This window comes from Procambarus clarkii, chromosome 84, assembly GCF_040958095.1.
Source record: "Procambarus clarkii isolate CNS0578487 chromosome 84, FALCON_Pclarkii_2.0, whole genome shotgun sequence".
NCBI classification, from domain to species: Eukaryota; Metazoa; Arthropoda; class Malacostraca; order Decapoda; family Cambaridae; genus Procambarus; species Procambarus clarkii.
In genome coordinates, this window is record NC_091233.1 from 3,221,943 (window position 1) to 3,247,358 (window position 25,416).

Sequence of the window (25,416 nt, forward strand, 5' to 3'; positions counted from 1 at the left end):
GTAAATCAAAAATCACTTCTCCAAAATTCATTTTTATTTCTAGTCTGACGCGACACGCACGCGTTTCGTAAAACTTATTACATTTTCAAAGACTTCACAGATACACAACTGATTAGAACTTACGTATCTCTGATTTTATATCTACATTTGAGTGAGGTGGGAGGGGTGATGTGGCATTAACACAAGACAGAACAAGAGGGGATATTAATAGGGTATTAAAAGTATCAACACAAGACAGAACAGAAACAATGGGTATTGAATAGGAGTGTTTGTAGAAAGCCTGGCTACTAGGTACGACATATATATATTTATATATATATGTATATATATATATATATATGTGTGTATATATATATATATATATATATATATATATATATATATATATATATATATATATATATATATATATATATATATATATATATATATATATATATATATATATATATATATATATATATATGTCGTACCTAGTAGCCAGAACGCACTTCTCAGCCTACTATGCAAGGCCCGATTTGCCTAATAAGCCAAGTTTTCATAAATTAATGTTTTTTTGACTACCTAACCTACCTAACCTAACCTAACCTAACCTAATCTATAAAGATAGGTTAGGTTAGGTTAGGTAGGGTTAGTTAGGTTCGGTCATATATCTACGTTAATTTTAACTCCAATAAAAATTTTTTTACCTCATACATAATGAAAGGGGTAGCTTTTTCATTTCATAAGAAAAAAATTAGGAAAAATATATTAATTCAGGAAAACTTAGCTTATTAGGCAAATTGGGCCTTGCATAGTAGGCTGAGAAGTGCGTTCTGGCTGCTAGGTACGACATATAGTAGTACGACATAGTAGGCACTTCTCAGCCTACTATGCAAGGCTCGATTTGCCTAATAAGCCAAGTTTTCCTGAATTAATATGTTTTCTCAAATTTTGTTCTTATAAAATGATAAAGCTACCCATTTCATTATGTATGAGGTCATTTTTATCTAATCCAAGTTAATATAGCAACCCCAATACCATGAGCTTCTATTTTTTTAATCAGTCTTTCATGTGGCACTATATCAAAAGCTTTGCTAAAGTCAAGGTACACAACATCACAATCCTTACCACTATCAACTGCCTCAACTATGCTGGAATAAAAAGTGAGCAAATTTGTTAAACATGAACGGCCATTTGTAAAACCATGTTGCGACTCATTTATTAATTTATGTTTTTCAAGATGGAGACGAATTGTATTTGCAATTATTGATTCAAGTAACTTTCCCACAATAGACGTTAGGCTAATTGGCCGATAGTTTGACGCAAGTGATCTATCTCCTTTCTTAAAAATTGGTACCACATTAGCTACCTTCCATGACTCTGACACTCTGCCTGACTCTATTGATTTATTAAATATGGTAGACAGTGGCTCGGAAAGCTCCTCTTTGCATTCTTTAAGCACCCTGGCAAACACTTCATCCGGACCTGGGGATTTGTTTGGTTTTAGTTTTTCTAATTGTTTAATTACATCCTTCCTGGTAACTGCTAAACTAGTCAACCTGTCCTCATCCCCACCCACATAGACTTGTTCGGCTGAAGGCATATTGTTAAGTTCTTCTTTAGTAAATACAGATATAAAATATTTGTTAAAAATACTACTCATCTCCTTGTCATTATCCGTTATTTGACCTGTCTCAGATTTTAATGGACCTATCCTTTCCCAAGTCTTAGTTCGATATAACTGAAAAAACCCTTTAGGATTTGACTTTGCTTGCTCTGCTATGCGGACTTCATAGTTTCTTTTTTCTTTCCTAATCTCTTTTTTAACATTTCTAACCAGTTGTATGAATTCCTGTTCTAACCTGACTTCCCCATTCTTAATCCTTTTGTACCAAGCTCTCTTTTTACCTATAAGGTTCTTTAAATTATTTGTTATCCAATTTGGGTCATTAGTATTCGATCTATTCAATTTGTATGGTATACTACGTTCTTGTGCTTTGTTTAGAATATTCTTAAATAAGTTATATATTAAATCCACATCGAAATCCCCTTTTACGTCAACTGTCGCTGGGTTCATGTCTCGCTCTAAGACCGGCCCACACCCCATACCCAAGACTTTCCAATGTATTTGACCCAAAAAATTTCTTAGGCTATTAAAATCAGCTTTTCGAAAATCTGGCACTTTAACAGAATTTTCTCCTACAGGTCTATTCCATTCTATGCTAAATCTGATTACTTTGTGATCACTGTTCCCTAGCTCACTCCCTATTTCGATGTCATTAATTTGTGTTTCCCTGTTAGTTAACACTAAATCTAAAATATTATTTTCCCGCGTTGGTTCCTTAATGTGTTGCGTAAGAAAGCAATCGTCAATTAATTCTAGAAAATCTTCTGCTTCACTATTCCCTGTTTTGTTCACCCAGTTTATTCCACTAAAATTAAAGTCACCCATGACATAAATACTGTTAGATCTAAATGCTCTAGATATTTCATTCCATAGATGCTTTGCTTCCATTCTGTCTAAATTTAGTGGCCTATATATAACTCCTAATATAATATTATTTGCTTTTTCGTTTAATTCTATCCAAATAGTTTCTGTGTGTGGCTCAGTTTTGATTCCCTCTTTGAGACTACATTTCAAATTGTCCCTAACATATATGGCTACTCCCCCTCCTCGTCTAATAGATCTATCTGTGTGAAATAGTTTAAATCCATTTATCTGATATTCAGCTAATAGTTCTCTATTTTCTACATTCATCCACGTTTCAGTAAGTGCAATAATATCTATTTTTTCTGTGCAGACAAGAGCATTTAATTCATTAATTTTATTTCTTAGACTTCTACTGTTAGTGTAATATATCCTAAGTGAATTGTTATTTTGAGGCCTTTTTCTTTCCCTGATCATTTTGCCAATTCTTTTCTCCCACGAACACATACTTTTATTACCTCCTTCCTCCAAATCAATTCCCATACCACTATCTACTAACAGTTTAAACCCAAACAAACATCTCTAACCACTGGTTCCAACGAGTTCGCAACAGCAACAACCCCAGCCCTCGATAGATGCACCCCATCACGAGCATACATTTCATTTCTTCCATAGAAGCGTTCCCAGTTGTCTATGAAAGATATTGCATTTGATTTGCAATATTTTTCCAGCCTTATTGACACCAAGTGCCCTCGACATCCATTCATTTCCCACGCCCTTTCTTGGAAGAATGTCACATATGATCGGGATTCCTCCCTTGCTCCTAACTAATTCAATGGCTGTCCTAAATCTCTGTATTAGTTCCTCACTCCTAACTCGCCCAACATCATTACCCCCTGCACTAATACAAATAATGGGTTTGTTCCCATTTCCCGTCATAATATCATTCATGTTTTCAATAATATCACCAATTCCAGCTCCCGGATAGCAAACCCTTAATCTGTTCCCCCTATCTCTGGCACAAAACGTTCTGTCTAAATACCTCACCTGGGAATCTCCCACAACCAAAATTCGCTTCGGTACCGCCCTAACTTTCTGAGCAGCCTGAGGGGCCTGCGCTCCGCCGTTCCTCGCTGCAGGCGCACTACAGCACTCGTCCTCCAACACGGCAAATGAATTTGCCGTCTTTAGGGCGTCTGTAGGGGGCCTTGACGAGGTCTTCTTAAGACCCCTGTCTTTCACTACTCTCCACGATGAGGTCTCGTCAACACTGGTCTCCTCCTTCGTTTTCTCTCGAAGTCTCAGCCTTCGTACCTCCTCCCGCAGGGAATCCATCTCTGCTCTCAGATCTCCAACCAAACTCACCAAATCATTCACTAAACTCAACACAGAATTCCGCTCAAATGCCTCCTTCAGCTCCTGCAGATGTCTGACATCAGGTACCTGTGTAAACATGTCATCAACATACCTGCAGTATATGGCCGGTTTCAAGTTCATGTCGACTAAGACCTTTTGTTCGATGGTACACATGTAGAAGTTCGCAAACAGGACACCTAGGGGAGAACCCATGGCGACCCCATCTACTTGCTTATACATGTGCCCATCCAGGCTCAAGAAGTGTGCCTCTTTAGTACAGCATAGAGTAATTTCCTTAGAATGTTTTCTAGTATGTCAAGAGGAGTACAGGCCAGATCATGCTACACTCTGTCCACTATCATCCCGATTGTTTCATCCACAAGTACGTTGGTAAACAGTGATTCTACGTCCAATGAGGCTCTTATCCCTGTGGCCCGTGTTCCCCACAGTAAGTCAACAAATTCCTTTGGAGATTTCAGGCTGAAGGTGCAAGGGACATAAGTAATCAGCAAGCCGTTGAGTCGCTTCGCCAGTCTGTATTTGGGTGTGGGTATCTGGCTGATGATTGGCCGAAGTTTGTTTCCAGGCTTGTGTGTCTTGACATTTCCATACGCGTATCCAGGTTTGTATTCCCCAATAATCTTTGGTAGGTGGAGTCCGGATTTCTTGGCGTTCACAGTTTCGATCAATTTGTTGACTTTTGCTTTGAATTCGGCTGTAGTGTCCTTCGTTACCCTTTGGAATTTAGTTTGGTCAGAGAGTATGAGGTTCATTTTCGCCAGATATTCGTCTTTTTTAAGAATGACGTATATTGGCGACTTGTCACCTCTCCTGACGACTTGTTGTCACGAAGGCTCTTAGCTGCCGTTTTGAGCTCGGGAGACAGTATTGTGCTTCTGTAATTGCCTCGATTCTTTCCTCCCTCTGCAATAAGTTCTGCTTGTAAGGTGTTCTTAGTGGTGACCTTCTTTTGTGTCTCGAGGTCGAATATGTCGTCCAACAGGATCTCCAACTCCACTTTCTGGGCCATCTCACTCGGTCTGGACATAACGTGACAGTTTATACCCAGATTTAGGAGACTGACTTGGTCCTCAGTGAGGTTGTTTCCTGCAAGGTTCAGGAAGCCGTCTCTCGGTCGTGGAATTGTCATAGGTCCTCCATATAATGTTGTTAGTTTCTTGATTATCCTGGTTTCAGTGCTGAGGTGATGTCGTTCTGTGAGGATGTCGAGGTGTTGCTCGATGCGAGTACGGACACTGTCCGTACTCGCATCGTTGCTGTTTCTCCATTGGTTTGTAGCATGAAGTAGTTGCGTTTTGTTGTCTTTGATATCATTTTCTGCCTTGATATCAAAGAATGCCTTGAATGATATCAAAGACAACAAAACGCAACTACTTCATGCTACAAACCAATGGAGAAACAGCAACATCGACGAACGTCTCCGTATTCGCATCGAGCAACACCTCGACATCCTCACAGAACGACATTGTCAATCCTGTTCTTCCTGTCACCTGTGACAGGAAGAAACTTGCTTTTTTTTTTAAACAACGCAATCTGTTGGACGTAATAACAACACACTGTAATCAGCGAAAGTTCTTTACCGGTTGCTTTGAAATTTTGACTCATTGTTGCATTTGAAAAGGTGTGTCTTTTTATATGCCTACTGTATAGATGCCACCTCTGTGACAGGTAAAAACATGCGTCTTTGAAAAACAGCGCCATCTGTAACACATAATACCAACATGCACGCCATACTGAATATGTCAAGAATTCCATTTCAATGTTTCCGATTGCATTGATAAATTTTATTTTCATTGATTTCGATTTATTTTATTTTTTATTGAATTATTTTGTGTAACAGTGTTGGAATTGAGCTGTGTTGTTTACCATACCGTTCATTTCGTAAGTATATGTATAGATCCCACACCTGTGACAAGTAAAATTATGTTTTTCTTGAAAAACAGCGCCATCTGTTGCATGTAAGAGCAACACACATGCTATACTATGTTACAATTCCATTTCAATGATTCTGATTGCATTGATAAATTGAATTTTCATAGATTATGGTTTATTTTCATTTTCATTTAATTATTTTGTGTGAATTGCGTTGGAATTGAGCTGTGTTGTTTTCCATATCGTTCATTTTGTGAGTATAGTTTTTTTTCATATTTTCATTCATTTTTAACTGTTTTTCTTATATTTCAGTGATGGGAACATCAAATCACTTGATGTTCCCAATTTTCTGATGGGAACATCAAGGGCCAGATTCAGGTAGCAGTTACGCAAGTACTTACGAACGCGTATATCTTTCCTCAATCTTCGATGGCTTTGTTTACATTTATTAAACAGTTTACAAGCATGAAACCTTGCAAATACACTGTTGTTATTGCTATAAACATTCTCCTAGTACTTCGGAGCTCATTAGCTGTTTAATAATTGTAAACAAAGCCACCAAATATTGAAAAAAGACTTACAGGTTCGTAAGTGTTTGCGTAACTTCTTTGTGAATCTAGCCCCAGACAATTTGGGAAGGCATCGAACGAGGGAGTGGGGAATTGTGGGGGATGACGAGGGGACGGAAGTGAGAGATTGTGGGGAGGACGAGGGGACAAGGGAGGGGGAAATGGTGGGGAAGGACGAGGGAACGGGGGAGTTTGGGATGGTGGGAACGAGGTGATGGGGGAATGGAGAATGGTGGGTGGCCAAAGGGACAGGGGAGTGGGGCATGGTGATAAGGAAGAGGGGATGGTGGAGTGGGGAATGGTGGGGAGGACGAGGGGACGGTGGAGTGGGGAATGGTTGGGAGGCCGTGGAGACGTGTCAGGGGGGAATTGTGGGGAGGACTGGGGGACAGGGAAGGTTGCTGTGGCTCAGCAACGCACATGTGTTGCTGAGTCACAGCAACGTGTGGCCGGGTACTGCTAGCATTAGTATATTTTGGTAGCAGTCTTTCTTGAAACATATGTTGTTGAATATGACCGAAAGGGTAAGATTAATAATTCTAACACGAATCTACTCAATATTTCTTACGTTATTCACTATCCAGGGTAACTGAAAAAATAACTCTCAAAAATTCATTCTTCCTTTTTGGTCTGACACCTGAACGCGTTTCATAATGCTTCTTACATTTTCAAAGACTAGTTTATACATAACATACATCATACTTATACTAGTTTTGGGTGAGGTGATATTGCACAAAAGTTTAGAGTGAGGTGACAAAACTATGCCAGAACATGAATCAATGGGTATGAAAACATAAGAATGGAAGTAACTGCAGAAGGCCGATTGGCCCATACTTTCTCCTGCTGCTTCTTTGTTGGTTCGGGGGTCTTGAAGTGGGTAGAATATAGTTGGGCATTAATTGGCTGCAGCCAATTAATGCACATTGGATTGCACAGTAAGGTCATTGTGCAATCACTGTGCATCACGATCACTGATGGTCGAGGGGATAAGGTTCCATGTACACCAGTTGCATTGTGCTCTTGGAGGTCTAGGTTCGAGTCACTTCTGTGGTGTGGAGTTTTCAGTTGCCATAAGTCAATCAATTTCTTTGGAGACTTCAGGCTAAATGCACAAGGTACATAAGGAGTCAGCAGGCAGTTGAGTCACTTAGCCAGTCTGTATGTGGGTGTGGATATCTGGCTGATGATTGGCCCAAGTGGGTTTCCAGGCATGTGGATCTTAACATTTCCATATGCATAACCAGGATTGCATTCCCCAATAACCTTCGGCAGGTGGAGTCCGGATTTCTTGGCATTCACAGTTTGGATCAATCTTTACCTTTGTTTTCAATTCGGCTGTAGTGTTCTTCGTTACCCTTTGGAATTTACTTTATTCGGAGAGTATGAGGTTCATTTTTGCCAGATATTCGTCTTTTTTATGAATAACGTATATTGGCGACTTGTCACCTCTCCGGACGACTATCTCCTTATTTTCACAAAGGCTCTTAGCTGCCGCTTTGAGCTCGGCGGACAGTATGGTGCTTCTGTAGTTGCCTCGAATCTTTCCTCCTTCTGCAATAAGTTCTTCTTGCAAGGTATCATTTGAGATAACCTTCTTTTGCGTTTCGAGGTCGAATATGTCGTCCAATAGGATCTCTAACTCCACTTTCCGGGCCATCTCACATGGTCTGGACATAACGTAACAGTTTATACCCAGATTTAGGAGAGTGATTTGGTCCTCAGTGAGGTTTATTCCAGCAAGGTTTAAGAAGCCATCTCTGGGTCGAGGAATCGCCATAGGTCCTAATAATGTTGTCAGTTTTTTTTATGATCCTGGTTTCGATGCTGTGGCGATATCAATCTGTAAGGATGACGAGGTGTTGGTCAATTCGAGTACGGAGGTCTTCGTCGATGTTGGTGTTTCTCCATTGATCTGTATCATGGAGTAGTAGGTCTTTGCTATCGTTGATCTCATTTTCTGCCTTGAGTATCTGATTTCGAATCAGATCTTGGCGATATTTTTTCATGAAGGCTTGGTTTCTTGCTGCTCAGTCGTGCGTTTTAATATTAGTATATTTTGGTAGCTTTCTTTCATGTAAACATATGTTGTTGAATATGACCGAAAGGGTAAAATTAATAATTCTAACACGAATCTTCTCAATATTTGTTACGTTTTTCTTCAATGTCGAGGGTAATTGAAAAATTAACTCTCCAAAATTCATTTTTACATTTTTATTTATGGTCTGACGCTTAGAAGCGCTTCACAAGACTTCTCACATTTTCAAAAATAATTTTTTATGTACTCCGTTTCATGCTCATATTTGTTAGGTGAGGTGATAGGAAACAAATCAAAGGTTTGTTTGGTAAATAACCATGGGGGTATATAACCATGGGTATACATTTTATCTGCTTGATTCTGTGCTATTTTTGGGTCTTGAAGTGCGAAGAATGTAATTATGTGTTAATTGGCTGTTGATTGTTGGTATTGACTTTTTGATGTGTAGTGCCTCATTGATGTTGAGTCTCCTGTTATCGTTGTACCTGTTGATAATTTATGTGTTGTTTGTTAAGATTTCTTTGGTGATGGACTGGTTGCGTGAGGAGACTATATGCTCCATGATGGAGCCCTGTGGTTTGTGTATTGTTAATCGCCTAGAAAGAGACGGTGTTGTCTTGCCTATATACTAAGATATTTGAGCTGACAGTCCCCACGTAAGCAGCAGTCCCCCAAGTAAGCAGCCCCTAGGTACAACGATAGCAGGAGACTCAACATCAATGAGGCACTACACATCAAAAAGTCAATACCAACAGTCAACAGCCAATTAACACATAATTACATTCTTCCCACTTCAAGACCCAAAAATAGCACAGAATCAATCCTGAGCTTGTAAAAGCACCTTCATCACCTTCAGTGATTAAGTGCTTAATTGCACACTAGTTTCTTTATCAGCTACCTCACCCTGTCAGAGTAAATGAGACAAATGTAAGTGAATGCATGTGTGTGTGTGTGTATATGTGTGTGTGTGTGTGTATGTATATGTATGGGTATAAAGTATATATGGAAGCTGATCAGAATTACATTTCACATTTGTGAATGTACATTAATGACACTAACACTTTATGTAGAGCATACGTAAATCTGTGTATCTATGTATTTACGTATGTAGGTTAGCTTAGCTTTTTAAAAGCACCGAATCACCTTCTGTGGTTGAGTGTTCAATAAACCCTTGAACTATATGTTTAACACTTCTCTAACCGTGTCCATGGAGGACAGAAGAAAATGTATATATGCTGGTTAGCATTGTAAATGTGTGGCCACGTCTGTGATAGAAAAAAAAAAAAAAAAAAGTCCCCAAGTGGGCATGTGAAGGCATAGTCGACGTTGATATCTTTCAAGGCGTTTTGTTTTGTGTCTGGGGAGTTCTTAATATATAACGAACACTGCATCCATGAAGGAACACAAAACAACGGAAGTTAGCTTCCACACTCCGTGACGTCTCGCCAGCAACTGACAAATCTAAGACAATGAGAGGCAGGCATGCTGATGAAAGAAGTCATCGGAATGGTCGCTTCAAGATACTTTAACCGTAGGGCGTCGTCGATTTTCGTGACGTCAGAAATAATCCAATCGCCAACTTATTTGATCCAAAATATTGAATTTCACATTGTTATAGCATGATAATATATCTATTGTTCAAAATTATATCTCCCAACATTGTTAATTGCTTTTGGTAGTCCTGGATATTGGTATTAGATGAGAATGACTCAAAGGAAGTCAAGTGGACTACTGGATCGCAACAGACCACATACCACACCACAGTTGTTGTTTTAAAATTTCGTTACTCAGAACACAATGTCCATGTAGCACGGGCTATAGTGAGCCCGTAACCACACCACAATATGACACAATTTATACAGTCACTGCTTTCTGAGCTCCTAAACTCGCTTCACTTGTCCTTTAGGTACCAGCTGCACATCACCATTCCACGATGTGGGAGGACGCTGCCTCTATGTTGACGTCTCGAACACAGGCAGCTGGGATACAATGCGCACCCACTGTAGGAGTCTTGGCGGCGACCTGGCCATCCTGAACGACGCTGAAGTGTACTCCTCCCTCATCCGCTACATACACGGCAGCGGTATGTTTACGTCCTCGTCAATATTTATGTTCATGTTACTGATTATGGCAGATTACAGTAATGAAAGTCCCAGAAAGTTACAGAAATTACAGTCAGTGATTACAGTAATAGTGTGTGTTTTACACGCTGGTATGGATGTTTCCTCGTAGGATTAGTGTTGCTGTCCAATACAGAGATGGTGCTAATGCAGGTACAGACTTTTCATATGTTACACAATAAATAAGATTCCTTAGCATAAACAAATGGGAGACTGAATTCATAAAACAAGAGTGAACATTTTCCTCTCAAGTTCGAATCCTAATGGGCTCATAGCTTATAGTGGTTTACGACTTGGGGAACAATCAAGCTTTGGAATGTATATATATATATATATATATATATATATATATATATATATATATATATATATATATATATATATATATATATATATATATATATATATATATATATATATATATATATATATATATATATATATATATATATAAGAACATAAGAACAAAGGTAACTGCAGAAGGCCTATTGGCCCATACGAGGCAGCTCCTATTCTATAACCACCCAATCCCACTCATATACTTGTCCAACCCGTGCTTGAAACAATCGAGGGACCCCACCTCCACAATGTTACGCGGCAATTGGTTCCACAAATCAACAACCCTGTTACTGAACCAGTATTTACCCAAGTCTTTCCTAAATCTAAACTTATCCAATTTATATCCATTGTTTCGTGTTCTGTCCTGTGTTGATACTTTTAATACCCTATTAATATCCCCCCGGTTATGTCCATTCATCCACTTGTAAACCTCTATCATGTCACCCCTAACTCTTCGCCTTTCCAGTGAATGCAACTTAAGCTTTGTGGATCTTTCTTCATATGAAAGATTTCTAATTTGGGGAATTAACTTAGTCATCCTACGCTGGACACGTTCAAGTGAATTTATATCCATTCTATAATATGGCGACCAAAACTGAACTGCATAATCTAAATGGGGCCTAACTAGAGCAAGATATAGCTTGAGAACCACACCAGGTGTCTTGTTACTAACGCTGCGATTAATAAATCCAAGTGTCCGATTTGCCTTATTACGAACATTTATGCATTGATCCTTTTGTTTTAAATTCTTACTAATCATAACTCCCAGATCCCTTTCGCAATCCGACTTCGCAATCACAACACCATCTAGCTCGTATCTTGTAACTCTATCATCATTACCTAACCTCAGAACTTTACATTTATCAGCATTAAACTGCATCTGCCAATCCTTTGACCATTTCAAAACCCTATCTAGATCAACTTGAAGTGATAGTGAGTCCTCCTCCGAATTAATTTCCCTACCGATTTTCGTATCATCGGCAAATTTGCAAATGTTGCTACTCAAACCTGAATCTAAATCATTTATATATATTATAAACAACAGAGGTCCCAGGACAGAGCCTTGAGGCACTCCACTTACAACATTTTCCCACTCTGACTTGATTCCATTTATACTAACTCTCTGTTTCCTTTGGTATAGCCATGCCCTAATCCAGCTTAATATAGCACCCCCAATACCATGAGACTCTATTTTTTTAATCAGTCTTTCATGTGGCACTGTATCAAAAGCTTTGCTAAAGTCAAGGTATACAACATCGCAATCCTTACCACTATCAACTGCCTCAACAATGCTAGAATAAAAAGATAACAAATTTGTTAAACATGAACGGCCATTTATAAAACCATGTTGCGACTCAATTATTAATTTATGTTTTTCAAGATGAAGACGAATTTTATTTGCTATTATAGATTCGAGTAACTTTCCCACAATAGACGTTAGGCTAATTGGTCGATAGTTAGACGCAAGTGATCTATCTCCTTTCTTAAAAACTGGTATCACATTAGCAACTTTCCAAAACTCTGGCACTCTGCCTGACTCTATTGATTTATTAAATATGGTTGACAGTGGGTCACAAAGCTCCTCTTTGCATTCTTTAAGCACCCTAGCAAACACTTCATCCGGCCCTGGGGATTTGTTTGGTTTGAGTTTTACTATTTGTTTAAGAACATCCTCCCTGGTAACTGCTAAACTCGTCAACCTGTCCTCGTCCCCACCCACATAGACTTGTTCGGCTGAAGGCATATTGTTAAGTTCCTCTTTAGTAAATACAGATACAAAATATTTATTAAAAATACTACTCATCTCTTCATCACTATCTGTTATTTGACCTGTCTCAGTTTTTAATGGACCTATCCTTTCCCTAGTCTTAGTACGATATAACTGAAAAAACCCTTTAGGATTTGTCTTTGCTTGCCCTGCTATGCGAACTTCATAGTTTCTTTTTGCTTTCCTTATCTCTTTTTTAACATTTCTAACCAGTTGTACGAATTCCTGTTCTAAAGTGACCTCCCCATTTTTAATCCTTTTGTACCAAGCTCTCTTTTTACCTATAAGGTTCTTCAAATTCTTTGTTATCCACTTTGGGTCATTAGTATACGATCTATTCAATTTGTATGGTATACTACGTTCCTGTGCTTTGTTTAGAATATTCTTAAATAAGTTATATATTGAATCCACATCGAAATCCCCATTTAAGTCACCTATCGCTGGGTTCATGTCTCGCTCCAAGACCGGCCCACACCCCATACCCAAGCCTTTCCAATCAATTTGACCCAAAAAATTTCTTAGGCTATTAAAATCAGCTTTTCGAAAATCTGGCACTTTAACAGAATTTTCTCCTACTGGTCTATTCCATTCTATGCTAAATCTGATTTCTTTGTGATCACTGCTCCCTAGCTCACTCCCTATTTCGATGTCATTAATTTGCGTTTCCCTGTTAGTTAACACTAAATCTAAAATATTATTTTCCCGTGTTGGTTCCTTAATGTGTTGCGTAAGAAAGCAATCGTCAATTAATTCTAGAAAATCTTCTGCTTCACTATTCCCTGTTTTGTTCAACCAGTTTATTCCGCTAAAATTAAAGTCACCCATGACATAAATACTGTTAGATCTAGATGCTCTAGATATTTCATCCCATAGATGCTTTGCTTCCATTCTGTCTAAATTTGGTGGCCTATATATTACTCCTATTATAATATTATTAGCTTTTTCGTTTAATTCAATCCAAATAGTTTCTGTGTGTGGCTCTGTTTTGATTCCCTCTTTGAGACTACATTTCAAATTGTCCCTAACATATATGGCTACTCCACCTCCTCGTCTAATATATCTATCTGTGTAAATAGTTTAAATCCATATATTTGATATTCAGCTAATAGTTCTCTATTTTCTACATTCATCCACGTTTCGGTAAGTGCAATAATATCTATTTTTTCTGTGCAGACAAGAGCATTTAATTCGTTAATTTTATTTCTTAGACTTCTACTGTTAGTGTAATATACCCTAAGTGAACCGTTATTTTGCGGACCTTCTCTTTCCCTGATCGTTTTGCCAATTCCTTTCTCCCACAAACACATACTTTTATTACCTCCTTCCTCCAAATCAATTCCCATACCTCTATCTACTAACAGTTTAAACCCAAACAAACACCTCTAACCACTTCTTCTAGCGAGTTCGCAACAGCAACAACCCCAGCTCTCGATAGATGCACCCCATCACGAGCATACATTTCATTTCTTCCATAGAAGTGTTCCCAGTTGTCTATGAAAGATATTGCATTTGATTTGCAATATCTTTCCAGCCGGCAATTGACACCAAGTGCCCTCGATATCCATTCATTTCCCACTCCCTTTCTTGGAAGAATGCCACATATGATCGGGATTCCTCCCTTGCTCCTAACTAACTCTATGGCTGTTTTATACCTCTGAATCAGTTCCTCACTCCTGACTCGACCAACATCATTTCCTCCCACGCTAATGCAAATAATGGGATTGTTCCCATTACCAGCCATAATATCATTCATGTTGTTTATAATATCACCAATGCCAGCTCCGGGATAGCAAACCCTTAACCTGTTCCCCCTATCTCTAGCACAAAACGTTCTATCCAAATACCTTATCTGGGAATCTCCCACAACTAATGTTTGCTTAGGTACTTCCTTTACTTTCTGAGGGGCCTGCGCTTCCTTTCTCTTCGTTGCTTTCCCTTTTGCGCGATCCACAGTATCTCCACAGCACTCGTCCTCCAAAACGTCAAATGAATTTGAAGTTGCTATGGCGTTTGAAGGCGGCTTTATCAAAGTCTTCTTAAGGCCCCTGTCTTTCGCAACTCTCCAAGACGAGGTCCCTTTACTGCTGGTCTCCTCCTTCGTTACTTCTCGTTGTTTTTTTCATATATATATATATATATATATATATATATATATATATATATATATATATAAATATATATATATATATATATATATATATATATATATATATATATATATATATATATATATATATATATATATATATATATATATATATATATAGAATATAGTTGTGCATAATATTGCACAACTATATTCTACCCACTTCAAGACTCCGCTCCAATATAGAAGCATCAAGAAATATGGACCAATAGGCTTTCTACAATTACTTCCATTCAATACTCATTGTTTCGTGTTCTGTCTTGTGTTTGAATTTAATACCCATTGAATACCCATTGTTGAAAGTTCGTTTTTCACCTCATCCACCTCACCCAAATGTAGATATAAGTTGGATCCCTATTTAAGCCTCAATATAGCACGTCAAAACAATATAGCAATCATTTAAAACCCGTATGGCACTTGGAGATATTAATAGGAGCTGCCTTGTATGGGCCAATAGGCTTTCTGCAGTTACCTTCTTTCTTATAATTCCTTTCCTCCACTTATTTTTTGGTCAGGTGATCTGCCCAGGCGGATATAAAGGTCTGATCAGCAATCTTATCTTCATTCTACTTTGCTCTGATGAAGGCGAATTAGCCAAAAACGCGTTAAGCATTTTCTATTTTTCATATGTGGTTATTCTGCATACTTGGATCAGTGTTTTTGTGATCATTGTTGCATACATGGATACCCCGCGCCAATTTCTTCACTTCTCTCTCTACCCTGCTCTTAAACCTTTTGTTTCTAATTTTCGTTCTGCTTTAGTGAAATCCTATACGTTAAAAATCCGTCTTCATTTTCTTAGAAAATGTCTCAGTGAACAAGTGCTTCCCCGTTCCCTATCCTCCAACAGTGTGCTGAAATTAGCTGACCGACCGTTTGATGAAATTTCCCGCTTAGTGCTTGGTAAAAATATTGATTTGCTTAAATTAGAAGTACGGGAATGTTTTAAGGTGTTGAACAGCCGTAAGTATTCATTTTCTCAAGCTGTACCCTTGGAATGGAATCGCCCGATGATGGATTATTGTTACACCGCTATGAGATCTGCCTGCACGAATGTAAGTACGAAGCTTGATTCAAAATTAAATAGGCTCATTCAACAAAGTGATTGGAATAAACATGCCAACACTGACTTTGTTATTAATCTCTCTAGTAAACAACTTGATAATGATACGATGACTGCTCTTGGTTACGGTCTGAGTTTCTCCATATCAAATAGAGATGTGAATTATGCAAATATTGCCAAAAGTTTTTGCAATTTGGAGAAATCTAGTGAGATTTCATCTGATGACATCAATATTTGCAAGGGAATGGTGTACGGGTCTTTACTTAAGGGTACTGTGCCTAATTGTCCAGAGAGGTTTATGCGAGCGTTCAAAACCCTCAAAAAAGATAACTCTCTACATATCACTAAAGCTGATAAATCCAATGCTGTTGTCATCATGGACAAAGAAGACTATGTCCAAAAAATGAACCAGTTATTGGAGGACAGAGACACTTACTTACCTGTTAATAGTGACCCTATTGAAAGAGTTATTGCTCATTTCAACAAAACTCTTAAAACCGTGCTCAAGAAAGATAAGGAGTTGATTCCTAAGTTTTTAAGTCGTTCCCCTTCTCTCCCATATCTATATGGGCTTATTAAAACACACAAACCGAATAATCCTGCAAGACCTATTATTAGTTCTGTTGGATCTGTGGCATATAGACTTTCCAAATGGCTTGTCCAAGTCTTGTCTCCAGTAGTAGGTTCCATTTTCAACTCACACATAACAAACAACTTGGACTTGGTTAACAAGTTGTCTAGTTTGAAATTAAATTATGATTTTAAACTTGTGAGTTTTGATGTGACGGCTCTGTTCACTAGGGTTCCTGTTGATGATCTGTTGACATTCTTACGGGATCTACTCCCAGGGTATAATTTAACTTTGCCTACAAACACCATTATTGAACTTATAAAATTGTGCATTAAAGATAATTATTTCAGCTTTAATGATTCATTTTATAAACAAACATTTGGCATGGCGATGGGTAATCCTCTCTCCCCTGTTTTGAGCAATCTGTACATGGAATGTTTCGAAACAAATATCCTTCCCAGGATTTTACCCTCAAATTTTCTTTGGTACAGGTACGTTGACGATATTTTGTGCCTGTGGGCGGTTAATCATGACGAAACTGATTTTCTCAATCAAATCAATTCGCTGGTTCCGTCAATTAAATTCACAATTGAGAACGAAGTGAATGGTGTTCTACCTTTTTTAGACATCATGATTCATAGAATTGGTAGAAGTTTCAAATTCAATGTGTATAGGAAACCTACCAATGTGTGCTCGTATGTACATTTCTATTCAAATCATCATGTTCAGGTCAAGCGGGCAGTTTTTTCTGGTATGTTTCTCAGAGCACTGAGAGTTTGTAGTCCGGAATTTTTCGATGAAGAAATAGCAAATATATTTGAAATTGGGAAGAAGTTAAAATACCCAAAATCGATCTTGGATCTTGCGTTTGGTCAAGCAAAAAGGACTTTCTACAAACAGACTACTAAGTCGAAACCAGAACTGAAAAATTCGTTGGTATTACCATATTCTGAGGGTCTAGTAAATCTTGCCCCAGCCCTGAAGAACCTTAATATTAATCTAGTGTTCAAAAATGATAATACAGTCAAGTCCATGTTAATTAAGAACTCGCCCTCGTCTGTAGCAGGTTGTGTGTATTCCATCCCTTGTAATGAGTGTGCATGTGTTTACATCGGCCAGACAGGTAAATCTCTTTCCTCGCGTTTAAAACAGCATTCATACGCTATTCGTACAGCCCAGCAATCCAGTGCATTGTATTTACATTCCAGTTTATGTAATCATTCTATCGACTTCACAGGGGCAAAATGTATTGTTAAAAGTAAGGATTTTGTTGAACGAAACGTGATCGAGTCTGCTCTGATCAAACATTGTAACAACAGCCTTAATGTGAGCCCCGGTATGTACAAGTTGGATCCCTATTTAAGCCTCAATATAGCACGTCAAAACAATATAGCAATCATTTAAAACACGTATGGCACTTGGAGATATTAATAGGAGCTGCCTTGTATGGGCCAATAGGCCTTCTGCAGTTACCTTCTTTCTTATAATTCCTTTCCTCCACTTATTTTTTGGTCAGGTGATCTGCCCAGGCGGATATAAAGGTCTGATCAGCAATCTTATCTTCATTCTACTTTGCTCTGATGAAGGCGAATTAGCCGAAAACGTGTTAAGCATTTTCTATTTTTCATATGTGGTTATTCTGCATATATATATATATATATATATATATATATATATATATATATATATATATATATATATATATATATATATATATATATATATATATATATATATATATATATATATATATATATATATATATATATATATGCAGTGTGTGTACTCACCTAGTTGTGTTTGCGGGGGTTGAGCTCTGGCTCTTTGGTCCCGCCTTTCAACCGTCAATCAGCAGGTGTACAGATTCCTGAGCCTATCGGGCTCTATCATATCTACACTTGAAACTGTGTATGGAGCCAGCCTCCACCACATCACCTCCTAATGCATTCCATTTGTCAACCATTCTGACAATAAAAAAGTTCTTTCTAATATCTCTGGGCTCATTTGGGCACTCAGTTTCCACCTGTGTCCCCTTGTGCGTGTTCCCCTTGTGTTTAATAGACTATCTTTATCTACCCTATCAATTCCCTTCAGAATCTTTAATGTGGTGATCATGTCCCCCCTAACTCTTCTGCCTTCCAGCGAAGTGAGGTTTAATTCCCGTAGTCTCTCCTCGTAGCTCATACCTCTCAGCTCGGGTACTAGTCTGGTGGCAAACCTTTGAACCTTTTCCAGTTTAGTCTTATCCTTGACTAGATATGGACTCCATGCTGGGGCTGCATACACCAAGATTGGCCTGACATATGTGGTATACAAAGTTCTGAATGATTCTTTACACAAGTTTCTGAATGCCGTTCGTATGTTGGCCAGCCTGGCATATGCCGCTGATGTTATCCGCTTGATATGTGCTGCAGGAGACAAGTCTGGCGTGATATCAACCCCCAAGTCTTTTTCCTTCTCTGACTCCTGAAGAATTTCCTCTCCCAGATGATACCTTGTATCTGGCCTCCTGCTCCCTACACCTATCTTCATTACATTACATTTGGTTGGGTTAAACTCTAACAACCATTTGTTCGACCATTCCTTCAGCTTGTCTAGGTCTTCTTGAAGCCTCAAACAGTCCTCTTCTGTTTTAATCCTTCTCATAATTTTAGCATCGTCTGCAAACATTGAGAGAAATGAATCGATACCCTCCAGGAGATCATTTACATATATCAGAAACAAGATAGGACCGAGTACAGAGCCCTGTGGGACTCCACTGGTGACTTCACGCCAATCGGAGGTCTCACCCCTCACCGTAACTCTCTGCTTCTTATTGCTTAGATACTCCCTTATCCACTGGAGCACCTTACCAGCTACACCTGCCTGTCTCTCCAGCTTATGTACCAGCCTCTTATGCGGTACTGTGTCAAAGGCTTTCCGACAATCCAAGAAAATGCAGTCCGCCCAGCCCTCTCTTTCTTGCTTAATCTTTGTCACCTGATCGTAAAATTCTATCAAGCCTGTAAGGCAAGATTTACCCTCCCTGAACCCATGTTGGCGATTTGTCACGAAGTCCCTTCTCTCCAGATGTGTTACCAGGTTTTTTCTCACGATCTTCTCCATCACCTTGCATGGTATACAAGTCAAGGACACTGGCCTGTAGTTCAGTGCCTCTTGCCTGTTGCCCTTTTTGTATATTGGGACCACATTCGCCGTCTTCCATATTTCTGGGAGGTCTCCCGTCTCCAGTGACTTACTATACACTATGGAGAGTGGCAAGCAAAGTGCCTCTGCACACTCTTTCAGCACCCATGGTGAGATCCCATCTGGATCAACAGCCTTTCTAACATCCAGATCCAGCTGGTGTCTCCTGACCTCCTCTCTCGTAATATCGAACTCTTCCAAGGCTGCCTGGTTTACCTCCCTTTCTCCTAGCACAGTGACCTCACCTTGTTCTATGTGTGTGTGTGTGTGTGTGTGTTGTGTGTGTGTGTGTGTGTGTGTGTGTGTGTGTGTGTGTGTGTGTGTGTGTGTGTGTGTGTGTGTGTGTGTGTGTGTGTGTGTGTGTGTGTGTGTGTGTGTGTGTGTGTGTGTGTGTATGTGTGTGTGTGTGTGTATATGTGTGTGTGTGTGTGTGTGTGTGTGTGTGTGTGTGTGTGTGTGTGTGTGTGTGTGTGTGTGTGTGTGTGTGTAAATCACGAAAATTAACACGTGATGAAAAATGTAACAATGTCAGACCACGGAGGAAGAATTGAAACAGGAATTTCCTTAAGTACTTTCGTATATTAATATATCTTCACAAGGAATAAATCTCACGCTACTCTCTCACACTAAAAGAAAACTTCCTAAGATCTCTGTGACTCATCTGACTTTCCAGCTTCCACCCAAGTACCATCGTTCTGTTACTATTCCGTGTGGACATTTCATCTCTGTCCACTCTGTCAATCCCCCTGAGTATTTTATACGTTCCTATCATGTCCCCCCTCTTCCTTCTTTTTTTTAGGGTCGTAAGACACAGTTCCTTCAGGCGCTCCTCATACCCTATCCCTCGTAACTCTTTGACGAGTCTTGTTGTAAACATCTGAATCTTTTCCAGTTTCCTTATATGCTTCTTCAATTGGGGACTCTGTGATGAGGCAGCATACTCTTAGACTGGCCTTACGTAGGCAGTGTAAAGCACCCTAAAAACCTCCTTACTTTGGTTTCTGAATGATGTTCTACGGTGTCCTGTACGCCAGCAGAGTGCTCCTGGCAGTATGGGTTCGAGTCACTTCTGGGGTGGGAGTTTTCAGTTGCATATATTCCTGGGGACCATTCAGGCTTGTTTGCATTTGTGTTCCTCACGTGTGCCCCAAAGAATGAGGTGATTTGATAAAATACCATGCCCGAGTTACCAACCGAGTGCCGGCGGAGGGATGGAAATAGCCTCGGCTACCCTCCTCTTTTGTCCGGTTATGTTGGTCGGGTGGCTAAGGTGTCCTGTACGCCTGCAGAGTGCTCCAGGCAGTATGGGTTCGAGTCACTTCTGGGGTGTGAGTTTTCAGTTGCATATAGTCCTGGGGACCATTCAGGCTTGTTCGCATATATATACACTGCGGACATATATATATATATGTATATATATATATATATATATATGTATATATATATATATATATATATATATATATATATATATATATATATATATATATATATATATATATATATATATATATATATATATATATATATATATATATATATATAAACTTTAGCAACTCACACCCTCCAGGGGACTCGAACCCTGCCCATCAAGATGGCAGGTACGCACTTGTATCCACTACATCATACTCAGACCCCTAAAAGAGGTTGGAATTCTGGGGTATTTAACTTCCCAGATATCCCATCCTCTCCATGCAATGAGACAATGAGAGATCCCTGACGTTTTCCATCAAGCCCTCTTATATGGGAGAACACGGTGCCCATGCTTTAATGCACTAACTTGCTTTAAAAAGCAAGTTTGAAATATAGAAACTTTAGTCACTTACACCCACCAGGGGACTTGAACCCTGGCCATCAAGATGGCAGATACACACTTGTATCCACAACACCATTCGCAGAGCCCCAAAAGAGATAAGAATTCTGGGGTATTTAAGTTCCCAGATATCCCATCCTCTCCAGGCAATGAGACAGTGAGAGATCCCTGACATTTTTCATCAAGCCCTATTATATGGGAGATCACGGTGTCCATGCTTTAATTAATGTGCTAACTTGATTTAAACCAGAAGTTTGAAATATAGAAACTTTAGACACTCACACCCACCAGGGGACTCGAACCCTGGCCATCAAGATGGGAGGTATGTACCTGGATCCAATACACCATACTCAGACCCCTAAACGAGGTGGGAATTCTTGGGTATTTAACTTCGCAGATATCCGATCCTCTCCAGGCAATGAGACAATGAGAGATCCCTGACATTTTCAATCAAGCCCTGTAATATGAGAGAAAACGGTGTCCATGCTTTAATGCACTAACTTGCTTTAAACCGCAACTTTGAAGTAAAGAAACTTTAGACACTCACACCCACCAAGGGACTCGAACCCAGGCCATCAAGATGGCAGGGACGCACTTGTATCCACTACACCATATGCAGAGCCCTAAAAGAGGTGGCAATTCTGGGATATTTAACTTCCCAGATATCCCATCCTCTCCAGGCAATGAGACAGTGAGAGATCCCTGACGTTTTCCATCAAGCTCTGTTATATGGGAGAACATATAAGTCCCCAGGCATATATGCAACTGTAAACTCACACCCCAGAAGTGACTCGAACCTATGGGTGTTATATCCCATATATATATATATTTTGTGTCGCATTCCGTGTAGTGGGGGTCCTGTATCCCCGCTACATCACTCAGGGTGTTAGGTAGAATTTCCTTAACCAGGTCATCTGATGCTGAGGAGGAAGACAGGAAGGCTGGGACAGCAATTTGGGTAGCAGTGTGGACACCCAAGCCACCGAGCCTAACAGGAAGAGTGGCTTGTTTCCACTGGCATTCGTTGAGGGAGAGGTTAACAACTTTTTCCAACATGGTCTTCAGTAAGAAGTCATACTCTTCAAGCTTTCGGTTGTCGTAACATGGGGCGCACCTCAGAAAGTAGGTTAGCCTCGGAAGGGATAGGCATTTGGTGAGGAGATAAAAAGCATTGTGGGCATCGATGTCACCTATTCTGTCTTCCATCCTTCTAAGGTCTGCGATTTTCTTGTCGAGGATCTCCTCAATGGCGTTAGACCCGAGGGGGGCTCCAAGGAGGGTGCTGTTCTCGGCCCAAATGACATGGGCTCCAGGCAAGGCAGACCTTATTCTAGCTACGATGTCTGGGTTGGAGGAGACTACTTCACACTTGGAAGAGTTCAGGACGAGACCCAGGCTTACTTCTTGCTCGTTTATTTTCCTGATATCTGACAAGAGGTGGTCTATGGTACCAGCTATAGTGCCATCATCCAAAAAACAGATGTTGAACTCGCTGGACAAGATTTCGGTGATTTCTTTTAAGACTAAGCAGAAAAGAAGGGGAGCAAGAGGATCACCTTGCTGAACACCTTCACATGATCTGATTTCATGTTCACCAAAGAGCAGTTTTGACTCACCACTGTAGCACGATAGTATGAACGGGTAGAGGGGCCGGAAATGGCGATGTACGGCACAAAGTACTGCATCTCTTCTGACCATGTTGAAGGCATTCTTAAAGTCCAGTTTGAGCAGGGCCTTTTCATCAGAAATGTTGGTGATGTATGCTCGTGCTGCATGGGCAGCCGCTTCACAAATATATACAAATGTTACACCAATAACTGGTACACTTATATATGTATTCTCTGACATAAGTTATCATATTATGTCACATGAAAGAAATCATCCACGACACAGTAAACTCTTCAATGATTACAGGTGCATCCACACACCGTAAATGTATATACCGTGAGAGCTTTCTACAGCCTCACTTCTCACAACTGTGTCCTACCGTGACATAGACATTGGTGAGCCTTGCTCACGACATGAAAGATACTCTGGCTGAATGTAGCTGACTCAAGGGGAATTGGAAGGGTAACTAAAATCACCTACTTCCACCTCACTGATGTGGACTCGCCCTCCGGTGAGAGTTGAATTGTAGCTCCTGGTCCCGGCTCTCGCCTCGTTGTAGGGAACGTGCCACAGACACACTGATGCTTTCTCCAGGAACCCAATCAACGTCCCAAAATAAACGGGTCTTCTCCGTGCTCTGTTCTCCGCAGGTCCGTGCTCCTCCACAACTTCTTTAAGGGCTAGAGTCGGTCTCCTGGCCGTCGACTTCTCCTCACAACTACGGCTGCCAACCTACTTCTCGGCTGCAGTCGTCCTGATTCCCAATTAGTTTTCTTCTCCCACTGTTTCCCGGTGGACTGTCCCAGCCGCTATGTCGTCACTAGATGGGTGAACTGCCTCAGACGTCGCATACGTCACTGCACAGACTTCACTTCTTCTTGCAAAGCACCTGTCCCTGGAGCACTTGTTGCTCAATATTCCATTGATTCCCTCTTCGGTCCATCACATGAACGAAGGAAGACCTCACAGCGCACTTGCAGACTATGGGTGATGCATAAAATCCATGGGAGCGGGGTACAACTGTCAAACTGACAGGACCAACCTTCGCACATCCGTCCACCTTGACGTGTCGTGTCAGACTGGTGGCGCCAAAGAGGCGCGATCTCCGGACCCCCTTGCTTTCGTGACGTCATACTTGCCTGGGGCGATTTTCATTGACTCCCTGTGCCACGTCACTGTCAGTGACCAATCTGGTGCCACTGACGTCACACAGTTTTGGCGGTAAAACGGAGGGGCCGGCGCCATATTGGCGTCCTAAAGGGCCTATACCACAGGCCTTAATACTTTTCTTTTACGAATTTCTCGTCAACGCGAGAACACTACACGCTCTCACATACGTCAAATTGTTGGCCACATCGTAGAGAACGCTCAGGTAAAGTGGATATGACTCTTACAGCAGGCGTGGGAGAAATATAAGGAGGGGGGGGAAACACCGTCACATACCCCTTCCCTTAAAATAAGTCATATCTGGTTAGTGTACACGGGACAGGGCATCCGTTACTACGTTGTCCTTCCCTCTTATGTGTTTGATGTTCAGCCAGTATTCCTGCATATAAAAATGAGTGGCCCTCTCAGGACCAACACGTCCTCCTTTGGCCTCATGAATCAGTTCGAGGAACTCTATCTGCTGCAACTCCCCCAGACGAGTGCGGTCTATTCCAAGAGAACTGGCGAGGGTCACTTTTAACTCACCATCCAGGCTGCCTTCGCCTTCCACTCGTTCTCCAGGTTCCACGAAGAGGTGATCGACTCCCAGGCTGTCGGACGTCTCCTCTTCAGCCCTATCAGATCTACTCCCTCCATGTCCGTTGCACCGCCTCGGAATCACAGCGCATACAGGGAACGCCACTGCGGCGATTCCCTTCTCGTCCCCACAGGCGTCTAACACTCTGCCTTTCTTCTTATAGTGCTCCAAGCACTTTTCGCCCTTCACGAGGTTAGGGAGGACACATCCTCCACATAAGTCATTTCCAAGGATGACTTGTGCCTCCATCTTGGGCATTCATGCATAGACCCCCACCACTAGGGTCTGGCAGCCATAATCAGAATTCAGAGTCACCTGGTGTAGGGGCATCCTCACTGGGCCTCCCACAGTGGTCACAACTGCCACCCCCACACTGGTACTCTCGTAACCCTCGGGAACAGGGTCCTACTCACCAGGGTAAAATCAGCCCCGGTGTCTCTCAATATCTTTACTGGAATGAGGTCTGCATCCCCCATCCTTATGGTTCCCTCACACACGAATGGGTGAACTCTTTTCTCCCCACTCAGTACGGGTTCATCCCGCACCCTCTCGGCCATCTGGTCCTCGACCCTCACGAAAGCAACGTTCTCCCGCTGCTTAGGGCGTTTGCATTCCCGCGAGAAGTGTCCGAATCCCCCACAATTGTAGCAGCGGAACTTTCCCGGTGGTGACCTTCCACCACCGCTCACCCTGGCAACGCCTCCAGAGGCCGTTGCTCCATGAGTCTTCCTAGCGCCATTCGTCGTCTCCTTCGTCGCAGCATCTCTAGTCGCAGCAACAGCTCCTGAGCTCTCA

At 40.7% G+C, this 25,416-nt stretch overlaps 1 protein-coding gene across 1 annotated transcript in view; it reads left to right on the top strand.

Annotated features, from left to right (window-relative positions):
• Positions 1 to 25,416, top strand: part of LOC123750745 (C-type lectin domain family 6 member A) — a 54,338-nt gene that overhangs the window by 10,996 nt on the left and 17,926 nt on the right. The window contains exon 3 of the mRNA XM_069316531.1: positions 10,170 to 10,346. Coding sequence (XP_069172632.1) covers positions 10,170 to 10,346 — 177 coding nt within the window. The remainder of the gene's footprint in view (positions 1 to 10,169; positions 10,347 to 25,416) is intronic.